Source organism: Calonectris borealis, chromosome 14, assembly GCF_964195595.1.
Source record: "Calonectris borealis chromosome 14, bCalBor7.hap1.2, whole genome shotgun sequence".
Lineage (NCBI taxonomy): Eukaryota > Metazoa > Chordata > Aves > Procellariiformes > Procellariidae > Calonectris > Calonectris borealis.
The window spans coordinates 11,127,113-11,145,103 of NC_134325.1; the positions used below are offsets into that span (position 1 = coordinate 11,127,113).

At 38.3% G+C, this 17,991-nt stretch overlaps 2 protein-coding genes across 14 annotated transcripts in view; one reads left to right on the forward strand and one right to left on the reverse strand.

The window, feature by feature from the left end:
- BMAL1 (basic helix-loop-helix ARNT like 1) overlaps positions 1–2,851 on the forward strand; it is a 53,625-nt gene extending 50,774 nt beyond the window's left edge. For all 6 annotated transcript variants that reach the window (XM_075163200.1, XM_075163199.1, XM_075163203.1 and 3 more), the window contains 2 exons: positions 1,574–1,676; positions 2,203–2,851. In XM_075163200.1, the coding sequence (XP_075019301.1) occupies positions 1,574–1,676; positions 2,203–2,363 (264 nt within the window). In that variant the 3' untranslated portion in view covers positions 2,364–2,851. The remainder of the gene's footprint in view (positions 1–1,573; positions 1,677–2,202) is intronic.
- A 353-nt stretch (positions 2,852–3,204) lies between these two features.
- Positions 3,205–17,991, reverse strand: part of BTBD10 (BTB domain containing 10) — a 30,583-nt gene continuing 15,796 nt past the window's right edge. For 7 of the 8 annotated variants that reach the window (XM_075163211.1, XM_075163208.1, XM_075163206.1 and 4 more), the window contains 7 exons: positions 12,995–13,188; positions 12,019–12,304; positions 9,558–9,660; positions 8,674–8,794; positions 7,347–7,544; positions 5,819–5,929; positions 3,205–4,322 (listed from right to left, as the gene is read on the reverse strand). In XM_075163211.1, coding sequence (XP_075019312.1) covers positions 4,012–4,322; positions 5,819–5,929; positions 7,347–7,544; positions 8,674–8,794; positions 9,558–9,660; positions 12,019–12,304; positions 12,995–13,148 — 1,284 coding nt within the window. In that variant the 5' untranslated portion in view covers positions 13,149–13,188 and the 3' untranslated portion in view covers positions 3,205–4,011. The remainder of the gene's footprint in view (positions 4,323–5,818; positions 5,930–7,346; positions 7,545–8,673; positions 8,795–9,557; positions 9,661–12,018; positions 12,305–12,994; positions 13,189–17,991) is intronic. The other variant, XM_075163213.1, reaches the window with a different exon arrangement.

Genomic DNA, 17,991 nt, shown 5'->3' on the forward strand with positions numbered 1-17,991 from the left:
GAACTCCTCTTGGCTGCTCGGCTGAAGAAGTCGGCAAGTCAAAGTATTCTGGTAGTCGAAATCCCTTTACAGTAGTCCCTAAAGTGCAGAGACCAGTAGTTCTTAAACACCGGCAGCTTTTGAAATGCACCTGCTCTTTAGATTTTCACTTCTTTTTTTTAACAGAGCTGCAAGAAACAGCTCTCTTCATCTCTTGATCCTCCAAAAACTCTTTAACACCACATAACGGTGAACACTGGAATTGCTATTGTTTGAGCACTGGCTGCTCAGATGAATCACAACAGTTTTACTGCACTTCTGTAGTGCAAAATACGACAATTAGATGCTTTACTGTGCACTGACAGTTTATTTTTAAATCAATACCATGTACCATGCCTTGTTCTAAGATTGCTTGAGTAGCACTCACATACCATTACCAACACTTAACCACCTGAACACTTGTACTGGCTGCATTTAAGTTATCTAGTAAATTGCTGCTTATGGTGGTTATATTCGAGGCAAGAAGAGCACTTATCCAAATCCTTCTCCTGTGCATTTGAACACTGCCTCAGACTTAATAACTTTTTTGCCCCAGAAATTATGATGACTATACGTAAGAATTGCTTGTACTGGAGCATATAGCTGACATTTCTGTCTATTCCTGGCTTACTTTGTTCTTGAAATAAGACTTGAAGTTGGAACAAACTGAGTAGTAATTCTAGGAATAGATATTCTTGCTCCTTCCACCCTACAATAATTCAACACCTACATATAGTAAGGGCTACTGTAACAGAATAAAAGAAAATACACATGGAGAGTTGTGTGTTTCTAATAGGGTACCCCCTTAATACTTCTCCTTAGAAGCCTATGCTTGCTAGGAACAACACAAGCTCCAGCTGAGGCTGCCTTCAGAAGGGAGCTCATGAGTACTTACCTTCCAGCGTACACACGTCTGAGCAGCTCAAAACTGTGGTTGAACTTCAGCTATTCCCTTGCTATTTAAGAATCCCAGAGAAGGTTCTTCGCTCTGGTGAGCTGTAGTGTACACTGTACCGCTGTGCTGCTCTGTACCAAAAAATGGCTGGACTTACGATCCGGGAGCAACGCTCAGCTCATGCGGTCTGTCTCCACCTGGGAGGATTATACTCCTAAAATGAAGGATCTTAGTTGACAGTACTTTACATATGCTGTATTGTAAATTCGAAAGCATTCTGTAGTTGGCTGTCATTACCATCACTTGCAGATGGAATACTTCCGAAGGATGACCTGCAGAAATCCCCTGAGGACTCTTGCTAGTAGTTTTTCAGAAGTTACTTTCAGAAGTTTAGCACGTAGTCCTGACTTGATCTCTTCCTTTCTGGCAGTGATATACTACACACCTGACATCTGTTTGATGGGCGTAACGCAGAGGAAGTAGCTCCTAGTTTACAACTAGTCTGATTAGCTAGCCTTCAGGTGTTGCGTTTGGTGTTTGTTTTTTTTTTTTTTCCTCAGGAAGTCCATCTTCCCTATATTAAAAATCCCACTATAGGACAATTTAAGACTTAATGCAACATTTCATGCTATTTTATGGCTTCTGTTTTGTTCTTTCAAGATCTTGAATGGTGGCACTCCAGACATTTCTTCAGCTGGGTTACTGTCTGGGCAAATCCAAGATAACTCTGGTTACCCGTATTCTGACAACTCCTCTATTCTTGGTAAGTGAATGGTATGCCTCAACACCAGCTAAACACATATAGACAACCATAACAAGGCGATTGTTTTTAGCAATAGCTAACCTACCACTCCGTTTGCCTAAAGGGGTGGCTACAAGAGTAGCCTGGCAGTCTGCTTTGCTAGCTTACTTTATATTGTAATTTTACTTGCCAAATCAGTGTGAGTTAGCTGAACTCCTCACCCGCTCTTTGCGAATGCTTTTAAACAACTGGAGACAAGAAGAAAGGCTAGGCTGACTCCCAGATGTTGATCTAGAATTACTTTTGAAGTACAGGACATAAGGTCATCCCTATTAGCCGTACTGGTCATTGCTGAGGGGTGACCTAACCTTTGTGCTCTGACACCCAGGGGTCAGTGGTATCCCTGAAACTCTGGCAACCTGGATATCCCAAAATAGTTCAGCCCGTTCAGATAAGTCTACTTCAAGTCAATGGCAAGCGCCCACAGCAAGTACAGTGAACAAAATAAAACTGAACTTCTGACAACTTACTGTATTTATGCTTACAGGGGAGAACTCTCATATAGGCATTGATATGATTGACAACGATCAAGGGTCAAGCAGCCCTAGCAATGATGAAGCAGCAATGGCAGTAATAATGAGCCTTCTTGAAGCAGATGCAGGTCTTGGTGGCCCTGTAGACTTCAGTGATTTGCCATGGCCCTTGTAAATGATGCACCTGGCTTCAACATCCAAATATCGAAGTGCATTTATTGGTGGAGTTCTACAGTCTGTGAAACTTGTTGGACTGAGAAGCTTTTATGTATGAATTTCATAAAAGCTGTATCAGAACGCAACTCATCCTACCATGTGTAACTTCAGACAAAGTGGAATAACCTGCTACAGTGTTCTGTGTTGATTTGGTTAGCTGTGTATAGCTTGCAATACTTGTATATTTTGGATTCTGTTGTTTGAAATTTTTTTTAAATCACTGTGCAACTCACTGGCATCAGTGGTAGCTTTTATATGCAAATGACCATTTCAGATGTATGGTGTGTTTTTACACTGCAAAACAGTCCCCATGTGGATATTTCTTATACTAATTGTACCATAAAGCTGTTTATTCTTTCTTGTAAGAATCCTTTACTATAAATATTGTTAAAGTGTAATGTATTAGACAGTTAAATATTTTTAAAATAAATGTTTCCCTTGTTCTAAGATGGAGCATTTACTTTGATAAATAAATTTGATAAAACCCTGCTGAAGGTGCATGCTAGAAGCAGTTGCCTATTTATCATTTCATTAGCCTTGGGGGAAAAGGGAGGAAAAACAATGCCTTACACTTAAAAGATTCTGTCACTACAATAAATTTCTAGAGAAGCTCCTAGATTCAAGTTTATGCTAAGAAAAAAACACTAGTAAGGTAGGTTAAGATAGTCTGACATTACCAGATTTCTCTTTAAGAAATACTTGTTTTTCACTTATTAACTGTCCTTCCATGAGGAAAGAAAAGCAACTACTTTCAAAATTCATCCATATACTTAATCTCATTCACAGATAACTCAAACCCATTAAAATAATGGAAACTTTATTTGCATGAAAAACTTGTTTACAATCATTAATAAATGAAGAATGAACCATTTGCATTTTCCTATTTTGTGACACTTATGAAAAATGTATTAAATAAATATTTGTGAACATATTAAGGTAAGGCAAAATTTAAGATAAAGCCCCTATCCATTGTTCACAATTTCTGAACATGGCTCACGCTGCAAACAAGTGAAAAAATTCACTAAAGAACTTTGAGTTTAACAAGATGTTACATGGGTAATTGAATCACGTCCTCAATCCAAAAACCCAATAGTAAGTAGTTTTGTGCTCAACCATATACAATAACTTTAAAAGGGTCAATCTATTCAGAGCAAAACTATTTACAGTTAATACTTTTGATAGAAGCACTTTGTTAGTATTGTGCAATACATTTATAAAAAATGGCTTCAAATTCCATTTATCAACCATTTATAAAGTGCTACTATCAATCCCAATTCTGCATTCTAACCCCTGTGTAACAACACTGACGTACAACTAGCCACCAGCATCCCATCATAGTTTTTGATGGGCTTAAGAGTGAGGACAGTCCAGCATACAAATCACCAATGTCACAAACCTACTGGTAAACACATACACGTATGTAACTGTAACCCCGGGACGTTTGATCTGTACTCTTTCAAAAACAACCAGGTACTCCCTGTCAGAGGTCCGTACTGCAATATCCTAAACACTGTTATACAATGGAAAAAACTGGAATTGCAGTGTAGTATGAGTTGAGTACAGAGTCACTTTAACGTAGCATGCTTTTGTTTTAGTACGAGTCTAGATCAGAGTGGCGGGTTTTGTCCCTCAGTCTCCATCTCACTGTTACTAGGTGGAGGATGAATAGGCAGAATGTCCAGCTCATCTACCTGGGGGGTAGGATGCATTACCACAAGCTGGTCCTGGGGTATATCTGCTGCCGCTGCCGCTAAATTTGTAATAGATTTGCTTTTCACGCACTGAAAGTCAACGTGCCGACTCTTTCCTTCCTCCTTCTCCCATGACATGCGAATAAATGGTCTTTGGACATAGTTGTAAATCACCTCCGGCCTTCCGCCCGGCCGCTTTTTCACTTTCTCTTTGTATGTAGGGTAACCTAAGAAACAGAGGACAGCAGAAGTTAACATTTCCTGTACTGTTTACTTCTACAAAAAGGCAGCCTGTGGAAGCACAGTGAAGATTAGTTGTCATCACCATCAACATCCCGAGTGGAAACAGATGCCATCGTGTTGTCCTTAATGTTCACTATGCAAGGAGAACACAGAGTCAGCAGTTGAACTACCAAGCAAATTGTAAGGAAAGAGGCTCAGTGCTATTGATAATGAATATATTGCCACAAGACAACTCTTCCAAACTTTACAGGCAAAGCTAGTTGCTCCTCCCTTGAGCCAAAAGCAGCCGGCTGTTTCTAAAACACTATGACCTGGGAAGCAGGAAAATGAGATCTCAAAAGTAGAGAACAGCATCGCTCTGATCTGTGGTTTAAGTTCCCAAGTGGAATCCTAGCGCTTCCTCCCAGCTCCATCATTTTAGACCAATTATATACATCGTTTTGGACCAATTATCAATTCTGCTTATGCTGTGTTCGAGTTATCTCTCCCCTCTGCCTAAGCAATAATTTTCATTACTAGAAAGTTACACATTATTATGGGGCACTAGCATTCAAGTTTAGTCAAACAGTTGTTCTTTGTCTAAAACAAGAAATGCCAGCAGAAATAATCTGGTATTAGCCAGCGTGACACACACAACCAGTTCTTGTTTGGTTGAATGCCCTGTCAGTCTGAAGGCTCACACCTTGTTCAGCTGAACCTATTTACTTACTTTCGAGATCACAAGCAGTTAAAAGCATTTGCTTTTGGTTGGCAAATTACAAACATAACTATGACAACTTGGTGAGTGAATGATAGAAATCCTACAAATTGTAAGGGCTGGATTTTTAAATACTTGGGTCACCAATCAGAAGGAAAATGAAATGCAAAGAAAGCCAGTTGTTACGTTCATGATAAAAATCTAAGACTACTTAATGTAGTTGTCTTTTGCAAAGCCAGAGCTGAGATTTTACAGCTCAGCCTCCTGAATTACAGGATGTTTATTTCAGATTAATATTTCTTTGTACGTCAATGATCCATTTGATAGTTTCGTATTTCCTGAAAGAAAATATTTACCTGCAGCTTAACATGAAATTTTTCATTTCAAGCCCTGGAAAGGACACCAGACAGATACATTCTGTTTTACAGCTTAGAAAGCTGTAAAAATGCATCATTACTTCAAATAAAGTACAGAGAAGATTTTGTGTAAAAACTAAAGGGCAAATGGCATGAGATGCAAGTCGTAAGTCATTAGAAACCACGTAAGTTACTCTGCAAACAGTCTAGCAGCCAGATACATCTTGTAGACCAGTCACGAGCCCGTAATCGGGTTTTCTAGCTGCACCAGTTGTTTATTGGGTACCACTCCCCCTCTGGCTGTTTTATCACCTAACATCAATACGAAAGACAATACCAACCCTTATTTCAACTGCAGCGATGATCATAAACCAGGTAAGTGCAGCAGACCTTTTTCCCCCCAAAGAGTTAGCAATGCTTCTCTTACCTTCAATGCCCAGTCGGATCTTCTTGAGCCCCCTTTCCTTCAGAACTGATTTGGCCACATCTCGATTTTCAATGTATTTGAAGAATCTATACAACTTCGTGCTGTAAATAACTAAAAATACATTTTAATGAGGAAAAACTGTATTCAAAGATTAAACTTCTAGTCTTAAAACACAAAGATTTATCTTTTTCACCGTTTTGCTTTACTCTAGTATTTCTATTTCAGAATGGGGGGAGAGACTCAAGAGCTCCTCAAAATATCCAAAACAGAAGTCAGAGAAAAATGGCTGAAGGGACTGTGAAATGGGTTGGTTGCACATGTCTTCTCCCCTATCAATTTAGTCTGTTTTATATACACTTAGGGTTTTTTTTGTTGGATTTAGGAATGCGATAGGACAATTCACAGAGCAAACCACATTATACACTCCCAATCCCACCTCCACAAAAAAGACATCTCAATTTTTTTCCCCTTTTTGATGGAATTCCTGCAGACATTAAAAAAAAACCTTTCCATTCTGCTTGCCATTACCTAAGAGATCTGCAAATCAGTTTCAGAAGACCCAGACTTGTGAAGCAGAACAAGAGGGACACCTTTGAAATTTCAATTATAGCACCCTGGAAGAAGGGACTGGGGCCATCAATCCCGTACAGCTGCAGAGATCCACATCAACTGTTCATGAAAAGTATTAATCTAAAAGGTAAGTGTGTGCCTAACTAATTAATCAGGGTAGGAGGTATTTTTAATCGACATCTTTGAGACATAAAGGTCCTAGAAACCTGAGCCAATTGTGTTACTACATTAGAACAGCCACATGTGATCTATATTCACATCGACCCTCCTCTTCTTTAAGAAGAGCTGCAGGTTTGCATCCTCCAAAAATGTAATTTTTTGTGGTGGTGGTGGTTTTTTTTTTAATTAAAAAAAAAAAGGAAAAACAAAAAACTATAATACTTTGAAGAGACTTCTAAGATTTTATACTACTGGAGTACAAAGAGTACCTCAAGCTCCTACATGTCCCCACAAAACTCTGAATTTCAAGTTTTCACACTGAAGGAACATTTTCAGCTACAGGGACAGCATCAACACGGGGAAGGGCACTCCATTCACAGGTGCTTTTAAGTCATCGATACACCAAGCTGTTGTACTTCCAAAATACTAACAGACACCTCCCCCCCCCGCTAAAAACCTCTAGTTGTTCTCCCACAGTAAACATGACTCCTATCCATTTTTCTCATCAAGCTCTTTCTGAAAAAGTATTTCCTTCCCCCCATTGACTGACCTTAATAATAAAAATACCTTAATAATAAAAATTAGCTTCTCTTTTTAATTAGACTTGAACGTAACATGCAACATAAGCTTCTGTGAAGCAAAATATTAAGCAGAACTACCAAAACTAGGCTTTTGTGAGGCATTAGGGATGTTGTAAAGACTTTGCTAACAGCGCTTATGTACAGACAAGTTAAATCAGCGCATTTACTCTTACCTCTACCATAGCGTGGCTTGGTGGAAACAATGAAAATAAACTTACTTTGTGAATACTCCTCTCCCATTTGCGGAGGATACTCTTCATCCCAGTCAACAACATCATCATCTGTCAGCACAACAATGTGGCACTCCCTCTCACCACTTTGGGCACTGGCTACCATTAAAGGGAGAATCATTTCCTCTAGATAAAACTCAAATTGTTTGCGAGCACCATCATTTGACAATTCATGCATGAGAGCACCTGGAACAAAATTTTAAGCATAGGCACATTTGAAAGCTTGGTAAAGAAAGGAAGGCAAGAATAAGAAACACAGCAGTTCTGTTTATTTTGTAGTATTTACTGCAGACAGCTATAAAGACACTTAGTCTATCACTTTGTATAAGATCAGAACTTTTTCGAATGTTTACCAGAAGCCACACCAGAAGTTCAAATTAATAGGACTGTCCTGCAGATATTAACACTACGTTGGGCAGACAGTGGAGTGACTTTGAGGAGACCTCCTTCATGTTTTACTACTGCTAAACATTTGGTAATTGTGTGTAAGGCTCCTCTCGGGTTTCCTAAATTAAACATTATTTAAGCCAGTTGCTGAAAGAGTAGAGCACGCAGCCCGCCTTTCATAAGCAGTAGCTTAAAAACAAAGCCTCTCAAAACGCTCACAGCATGAGCTGCTAAATCCTTCTGCTAAGGACAAAGTGCACCGAGAGCGTGACTCAGCAGGCGACACGCCGTGAGGTCGCAGCACTGCCGGTGAAGGCACAGGTGCCCCGCGCAGATCTCGCAGCTGGAACGCCGCAGCTTGGCCCTGCGCCGGGCTCTGCTCTGCACAAACACCATGAGATCATAGGAACCAAAGACGCAGGCCAGGTCATTTAAACACAGGCCAAAACTTTGGCTGTGCTCAGGGAAGGAACAAGTTGAAGAGACACTACACACTGGGAAGTGTGATGCACCTTACACCACCAGCAAAGCTGTGCTACTTCTGTTAGCAACACACCCTAATTCTCTTAAGCAAGGAGTTGAATAAATTATCCTCCCTCTCCTCTGCAAAAAAGATACCACTTAATGTTACTGTATCTCTACTGCAAATGCATCAATAGAGTTTAAGTATTCCACAGAGCTGACCACAGCAGAAAAATACCTGAATATCAGATACTGAAATACCAGAAACATTACTTTTCAAAAGGTGTACATCCATTGTCTTTTGAGCTTTATTACATAAGAGATAAAAAAGGATGGATTTTGCTCATGTAGTATCAGCCATGTTCCTTACTTCAATAAAGGATACCATTTGGAATTAACCCCTCCCCATATATTTGCTTAAGTGAGTCTGTATAATTCAAATTATTTTAATAAATTCTGTACTTACTGAGGTCTCTGCATTTAATAGTACTATACTCAAATGAGATACAGAGATAGTCACACGCTTCTCTCAGTTCAGGAATAGATATCCCATCAGGACAGCGTATCACTCCAGTCTTGTAGTAATCCTATAGTAATGCAGCAAACAAAAAACACAATGCACTTCAACATTCACTGACAGAAACATTTCATCATTTCATTTATGATGCTTTCTCCACAAGCAAACCCCCTAAAATGTAGAAGAGCAACATATGTTAAACTTTGTGAATTTTATTGCCTCAAATTTATGAATTTTCTGAGCTGCTTCCAGAGCAGTGAGCTGTGGTTAAAATTGTTATTTAAGTGACAACTATTAATACCGATCATTTTGGTGCATGTATACTGTCTTATCTATACTTCACTCAGCTTTTGCTATTCCGATTCTGCTCACAAAGCAGTTCGGCAGCTCTACTTCTTTGTGTAGATATGAAATACATAAGGAGCCACTTCCTTCTCAGACTGAAGTTTGCTTTTCTCCTCTTACCTGCAGTAAGTTAGCTTCCACTACTCTGTTTCATCTAATTTCAGCACAAGAAGGGCTGAATACACCTGAACTAGGTGAACTAGATGTATAGGAGAAGGTGAACAAATTTCTGGCAGCCAGTAGTTTTTTGGTTCATTTCATGCGTACTTTCTCTCTCCCTAGCACATGCCTAGAAAACCTAGGGGTGTTTTCATATCAAACATTTTTTCCCCCTTAGAGAACAATACAGAAGAGCAGTATTTATTCCATCCGCAAAGTCCAGATATGCAAGTAAGGCTAAATCAAGGAGTTATGTCTCTTAATACTCATAGTGCTTGTCCTAACAGTACTTGCCCCTGCCTTTTTTCCCCTCCATAAAGAAAACTCACCAGAATAGCACGAAACACAGTGGAACCAATTCCTTCAGCAACTTCATACTCTCCTTTTTCATTTGGACGTGTAAAGTTATGTTCTCTGCCTGATCCAAACATCCTGCTCAAGAATAAAAGTAATTTGGTTGGAATTCCTTATTATGATCTTTTTTTGTAAATCTCAAAAGTAAAATGTCAAAAATTGTACTGAAATGGCAGGGAAAAAAACAGTCTATTCTACCTTGTATGGATGTACACAGTTCAATTTCATTTATGTTTACAAAGACTACTAGAAAATAGAAAGCAGAGTAGTGTAACTCAGGAAAGTATAGTTTGTTCTTCAATCCTAACTTGCCAATATCCTTTGATCAAAACAAAGATTAGACCAGGCCATTTCCTGCCAGTGCCAAAGGTGGGAGGAACCCAAAACAAGTCTTTTTTGGAATTTGTGAGATGATGTAGCAGAAGAATAGTTTTTTTTGTGGAACCATCATCATTTAAAGACTTTTGAGGTAGTTTAAGAAATACAACTTAGTGTTCAAGAAAATGCAACTCACCTCAATTTCATTTAAAAGATTTAGGTAATTCAAAAGTTAAAATAACATTCTGATAGAAGATACCTGTACTTAAGGGTACCTTAAGGATACCATGTACAGCGTATTTCTCCCCACTAAGATGTGGGGAAAGTTACACTAATGAGAAAACTACAAGTCCCAGACAGTATTTACAGTATCCCATTAGATCACCAGGAAAAAAAGCTGACTTTTTAAAACACACCTATGACACAGAATTATACCCTATGCTTACAAAAAATATTGCCATCTACTCTTTGTTTTATTTACAAATATACGCTGATGGCAAAGCTTTGCTTTCATACACACAACCCAAAGAAACAGAGTTGGTGTACTGTGCGCATTTATAATGGAGAACGAAGTAACTTTTTTCACTTAATTATTTGACATGCGTTTTCTGAACACTCGTCAAGACAAGAAATAATACTTAGGAAAAAGGCAGTCTAACAGGATATAGGCTTAAGGCAAATAATACATTCTTATTAAAGTTACTTTTAACCTCCCAGAACATACCAGCTAAGCTGTTCCTGTTTAGTGTCCTGTGAACTGACATTGGGGGAAAGTGGGTTTATAAATAACTTGCATTTTAGAGCAGTATTTCCATATCTTTATTAACCTACTTTTGAATTAGCAGAAGATAAAATAGGCTTGTTCCTTGAGCCAGTCCCAAAGGGAGAGTAACTCAGCAACACACAGAAAAAAAATCTAGTGCATTAGCCAGCACCACTTACCCTGAGGCTGGCGATGAGAAAAGAAACTATTTCACCACATAACTTCACACTGATACACCCCCAGTTTGTTAGTCTGGATCGTTACATGTATACATGTATGCATTTATTACACATATACAAATCCCTTACATCTATGATTTAATTCTATTAATGACTACTTCTATTTGTTTCTCTTTACTGTTTACACAGAGAAGCATTTTTTGCTTCCTCTGTAACTCTTCCCCCTGACTTTTCACAAAATAGGGAACCAAGGTAGTATTTCTCCCAGACAGTGGCGATTTAAACAAAGCAGAAATTGTTTACTCATATTTATTACCTGTACCTTGGCAAATAGCTTTATATATATATATATATGTATTTAAAATATGACTGTATCCTTATGGGCTGAGAAGCAGCCACATCTTAATGAAAAAGCTAAATCCAAAGTGACACAAACATAAACCTTCATTTCTTTCTTGCCGCAAGTTTGGAAGCAGTGCTCTCTACATTTGGACAACGCAAAACCAGCCAGTAGTTGAGCAAGTAAAGTATAGAATCTTTTCCCACCAAGCAAACATGTTAAATATGCTGCTCATTATAGTTTCTACAGAAAATATTACACACATATTGTGGACTTTCATTCAACTATTGACCATCTTGAGTGTTAGGTCTCTTTGCTGAGAGGCTTTGACCTGTTATACTGACTATCTATTTGACATTCCCCTGTCCAAAAAGCATTTCAGAAAAAAAGTGAGCTGAGCTTGAATGTTGTCAAGGTAGGCCTATTAAGCAAAATAAATTCCTTCAAGGTTTTCCTCCTTGCTATTTTGAAAGAGACTATCTATACTCACTGCTTTGTTTTTAAAGCTAGTTGCTTCATAAAACAAGAGATGGAATGAGGCAGACTGAATACAGAAGCAATGCCCACCAAGACAGAAGGAAATGAGTATATCAAGAAATGTTAATTTACTTATGAACTCTTTGGTCTCTAGGTAACAGACATCTATTGGCAACTCTGCCAAATACAGAGAATTTACATCTGATTTTTACTTAAAGACCTTTGCAAACTGATAATATTAAATGTTAGCAGATCGGCTGTAGCAATGAGTTCAACAGCTATCTAAATCGTTTTAATATCTACAAAGCATTTGTGGCTCTCTCCTACAGTTAGAGATTAATGAAAAAAAAGATACAAACCTGCCCAACATTGTATTAGGTTGTGCGGTAAAGATAGAAGGATCTACAACAAATCTGGTGTTGTCCACTATGAGTGTTACTCGTTCAGAAGTTCTTACATTCCGAGCTCCCTCTTTTCCATTTTCATATACAAATACCATTTCCCCACCAGCCTTGCAGCTCCCGTCTGAACTTGACTGGCTACTGTTTCTGCTGCTGTTCCCCATGCTAACAACGGAACCATTAGGAGAAGTCTTCTGAGGACGAGGGCTGCTTGGTCGAGATGAACTGTGATCCTTTTCTCGATCTTAAGTGGCGACGAGGTGGAAGGAGAAAAAACAGGAAATGAAATTATAGATTTACATGAGGTCTATGCAGTTTATGTCTTTCCAGGCACAAAACACGGCAACTTGATAAGTTAAGTACAAATTCTTTCAATTAAATCTATTCTAGTTAAAGAAACCTTCAAAAATAACTGTCCATGTATGAGATCCTGAAGTTTCTACCACTTAAATCAAAGCCACCTCATCTCCCCAAAGCCTTTACAAGAAAAATTTAGCTTCCTAGTACTGAAAAAGCAACTCAACATAATATTGAAGCTGTGCATCACAGTTGGTGTTTAGTGCTGTAGTTCAAAGAAACAAACCAAGTTTTGTCACTTAAAAAAAAAAAAAAAAAAAAAAGATAAGTGTTTCCTATATTTCTAAATACCTAAAAACTCTACCAAGTGAAGGGGAAGTGTTCAGTTGATTATCTTCTCAGAAAAATTAGATTGTTCTTGTGATTTGAACTAAATAAGAGCATCATGTAGGAATAAACACTGCAGACTGAAGAAAAAGTTATGACCTATCAAAAAAGGGTACTCCCAGCCCAGGCCACATGTAAGAAATCTGTATGTTGTGGCATCAACAAATAATGCTTTTTGTTGTATTCTTTTAACAAAATAGTAATTAAGTTTAAGAATTTCAATCCTGAAATGCTATAGATCTGAACACACCAGAATGATACTGTCTTGTTGGCGAAGTAACATTCCTGATGCATGGAGTGAGCTGAGATTCTGCTCTTTCATGGGATGAGTCACGAGATCTGTCACTTGATCTGCGTCTGTCCCTTGATCTCTCATGTCCACCACTTGCACCATGGAGGCTCATTTTTGTGTAGTCTATCCCTTTAGCAATACGAGATGAGGTGCTGAAAACAGAAATAAGAGAAACGTTCAGCATTTCAAAATTTCAGAAACATTATACATTTAAATTTTAAAGGCAGTCACACTGCATGTACATGTTTCGACGATTAATATTATCCACCTCTATTTTCTTTGTTGTACTCATGTTCATATTTACAAACATGAACAATGATTTGGAACATTAAGTAGACAGCAAGAATTACCTGTTTATTGCTGTGTGATCTACAGAGACACTGCCTGATTGTTGAGCCTGTCTGTGAACCTGTATTCACAGAAATCCCTTCCAGAACAGGTAAGTCAAATACAACTGAGCATTTTATTTTGATTCTTTATTAAGTGTTCTAATTAAATGTTCTAATCAAACCATGAAATTAAAATTTAGGGGTAATTTTTTCCAATGAAACCTGTTTTGGAAAACCCTTCTCATAGCACAGGCTTTTAGTACTGACCGCTTTTTTTGCAACTTGCCCTTTACAAAGGTGGTCAGCCTTAACTAGTTGATACAACAAGACACACCAGCCAAGGGTTTATTTCTGCGCATTCTTTTTTAAATTTTCAGTTACTCTTAGAAGGAACAATAGTAAGCCACTGCAACCCAAACAGCAAACATATGAACTGTATTATTAAAGCCAAGACCTACAGCACTGTCAGTAACAAGTAGGACATTTGTTCTAAACTAGCAAATTTTAATGTAACATTTTAAGATTTTTTTAGACTGTGATTGTTATGTTGTGATTGTTATTCCTTGAATTAAGATACTGATTACATTTTGCAATTAATTATTAAACCTACCAACAAAACCAGTTGGTTTCAAGACCCAATACTCTCAGAAACTATCTAAAAATTAAATATCAACTTGCAACAGCTATTGTTGAATTTTACCAAAAATACTTACGCCTTTTATTTGTACTCTTTAAAACAGAAATTTTTATATCCAGACAGCACAGACATATCTGTGTCCTTGCATCCCACTGGAATTCCTAAATCAGCTCCTTTGCTATTTGTCTTTCAAGTGTGGGCATGACAACACTCCTTATTTATGGGTTTAACTGAAAAACTTTCCAAAAGCCTCAGGTACTGGATAACCAATACAGACATTTGCACAACTAGAAGGTCTGACAGACAAAAAAAGTGTCATAATTTCCCACAGGAGCCTCAATACCCCACTTGCTCACAGCCTGCAAATCCTACAACTTCTACCAAGAGACCTTAAATATGACTGCTAGGAATGCTGTAGGATTCAAGAACACAAAGAGGTAAGAATAATGACCTAGCTAAGAAAAGCACAACAAATTTTAAAAGCGTGATCTGTACAAGCAAGTTGAGCAGAATGGCCTCTTCCTAAGTTGCTTAGAAGTAATGACAAAAAAAAAAAAAAAATCAAGACTATTCAAAAAAGTGAACATCTAGCATGACATGTTTCAGCTTCAGGTTTCAGTGACCGATAAGAAGAGGTGCTTAAATCAGAACAAAAAGCTATGATAGATCTCATGCAGTTTACATCGGCACAAAATGAGTATTAGCACAATGCAAAGAATAAGAAATATACCTCTTGGCTAAGGAACACAAGCTTCTCCCCACCCCATTTGAATGAGGGAAGGATCTCGTATCTGATAAAGCAGAAGTTTGGTGCAGAGAGAATCTACTGCAATACTGTTTCCTGCCAAGCTTAAAATATGCTGCAATAAGACATGCATCTTTAGGATGTGAAGTCAGCCAAAGGTCTCTTGAATAAGGTAAAAGAACTGCAAGCCTTGCTTATGGCTGGAAATGCTCAGATTTACAGTCCAAGAATAAAGATGATCCAACTACTTTCATTAAAAGGAAATAAAATTTTCCTCAGGACTTCCAATGCAATTCTGAACGTATTAAGATATATAGCATTTCAGCACGGCTAACGTGTCTTCTTACTTGTTTTATTTCTCTATTAAAGAAAGGTAAATTCTGTATTATGAAAGTGAAATGTGCAAAAGTTTGCAAGAGTGAGATCTGCAAACCTCCCTTTCAAGAACATCAACAATTTAGGAAAACCTTTGCACCTTTTCTTCCATATTTATAGGCATACAAAAAACATAAGCATTTTAACAGGTATGAAATATGCCCAAAAATTATCAGAAATGTGGATTGCAGCCTATAATTAAAATCTAACTTGAAACCAAAGTCTGATCCCTGTTCACACATGATGATACTCATTACTACTACAGCTAAACTTCCCAAGAAACGGTGAAACTTTTTTTTAAAGAAAAGGAACCTCTGTATCTCATCTGCCCCTAAAGGGTTTATATTTGCACATCATGGTATAACCAACTATCCCACAAAGGGGGTGGGTGAGAGAGAAAGAGAGCGCGCGCAGTATGGAGTACTCAAACACATACATAGCAGTCCTGTAACAAAATATCTCAGCAAATCCTAATAAAGCCACATGTGATACGGCCTTTGTTAAAGCAGCACTTTGATCCTAGCCCTGATAATATTGCTAACCATGCTGTGAGAAACCAGAGTTTTGCAGGTACCACATTTTATGGTATCAAAATGTATGACTCACCATTTCTCAATAGCTAAAGCACTCTAGTTGCTTTAAATGAGGGAAACATATTAGAAAACGAAACTGAACCACTGTAAGGATATGCAGGTTTATCACGCATTTTGGCAGAGCAGACATGAATTACCCTTTAACAGAGAAGGCAATTAAAATGCAATTCTTAATCCAGAAAACTATCTAAAGCCACATTACCCTCTAAACAGTGATTCAGAGTTTACACTGAAGTAGGGCGAGCCCTAGTTAATAATCTCTTTACAGAAGTTCAGAAAAACAGGTGCTACAGGAAGCAACACTGACTCAGCTGGCATCACACTTCCTCCCTCCTTAGTCACGTCTGAATTAAGGACTAAACATGCCAGGCACGACTGTTTCAGCTATACCTTCCCAGTATCAGAACTGGGGCTACTTCTACCTTGGTACATACAGCCAGCAAGCCTGGGAGGAGAGGGACACCGCGCGCAGATTAATGTGCCTCCTGCTACCAGCCACGTCCATCCCTTTGGAGCACGGACCCATGAACCATCAATTCAGCACACCGCACTATGAAAGAGGCAGAGGCTGCCAGCTGGAGGAGGACAGGATCCTTAAAGATTAAATCAATTGTTTCTGAAACAGATACATTAGTAAATAATTTCAAAGAGCTGTTCAAATTGCAGCTAGCCACACCATTCATTTGCTCTGTTTCTATGTTGTACTTTCCTCCCTTTAATGTACGGATTAATGCTAGCTGTGAGACTGGCACATTATTTATTAGCCAGAAGATGGAAGACACAAGCCAAAATTGCAAGATTTCTGAGAATTCAAGCAGTTTGGCTTGAGACAGCACCATCTGAATCATGAATCTTCACTCATCTTAGTAACAGCCATTTAAAATGTCAATCTTAAATCTCATCACTGTTGAGTCACAGTACACAAAAAAAAAAAAATTTCTTTGATCTGTTGGATATATACCTGACAAAATCTGAAGTTCCATTTGTTCCACAGCATGTATACTCAGATAAATACTACCAGTGAAATACAACTTTGCTCTACAATAAACAAGACAACTAAAATGAGTTTAAATCTGAACAAACGAAAATAAAGAGGTGGAATCTAGCATGTCAGTAGAGACAGTCACTGGCTTTACCCTGCAATATTTGACTAGGAAAACTGTGTCACTGAGCTACTCTAACAGTTAGTCTGAAAAAGGAGCTACATCTGTGGCCAGTACATATGAAAGAAGATCTGTGGCTTATATTTTCATGTAAAGAGGCTTTACAAGAAGTTGCAAGTGTTCAAAAAAAATGAAGACATCAGAACTACCAAACAATTTTGATTTTTTTGATGGAAGGGCTTGTTAATAATATCATTTCTCTCCCCCAACAAAGCTATTGGGGACAGGAGGTTGTTTCTGCAGGGAAATGCAAAAATCCTTCGCTCCATACCAGCAACGCAAAACTTGTTAGGAGTTACTATATTTCATGCATTACTAAGATCAAAACATTCACTCTCTCTCTCTCCATAGTTTTAAAATACTGATTTCTTAAGTTGCTAACTAAGACTTGGCAGTGCATTTTGTTAAAGAAGTCCTAGTGTTTGTAGAAAATGGAACTTTAACTACAAACCTGTCCCCAGCAATGCAGACGTGCCAAACTGGCGTTCACTAGGGAGTTCCACAGTTGCCTTGACCTACCTACATTGATGGAAAAGTGACCGACAAAAGCAGAGCTGCCCCATTTGCAGAACAGGCAACCCGTTAGGAAGTATTGTGGTTCACAGAAGCATTACGCAGACCAGATAAAACACCAGTACTTCTCAAACAGCAGTGAACCGCTGATAATTAAAAGTGCCAGGAAGCCGTTGGTCTCATGCGGCACCTGGCTGCTGTGCTATATTAAGCTGTAATTTCAGCCTACAACAGTCCACGGTGCTCTGCACAGTGCATTACTTCAAGCCTCCAATAAAGTCATTATAGTTTCAGATCTCTAGCTCACTCTGAAAAGAAGTATTTGCAACATCAACTTTCAATTAATTTCCCAGCTGATGACCACCAGCTGCGCACCATGCGTGGAAACCATGGGCAATGACTGAGGCACACCACCAGCCTATAAGCAAAATTTTCCCCTGTGTGCTTAATAACATATTACATTTAATTTAAAATTGTAAGAGATTAAAAAAAATCAAAATTTTAAACCCACAGCCTCATTTCCTCATTCACTAAAGCTGGAAAAAGCCCCATATATGTAGACCATCTAGTACCCAAAAGTTTATAAAGGAAAGGTAAGCG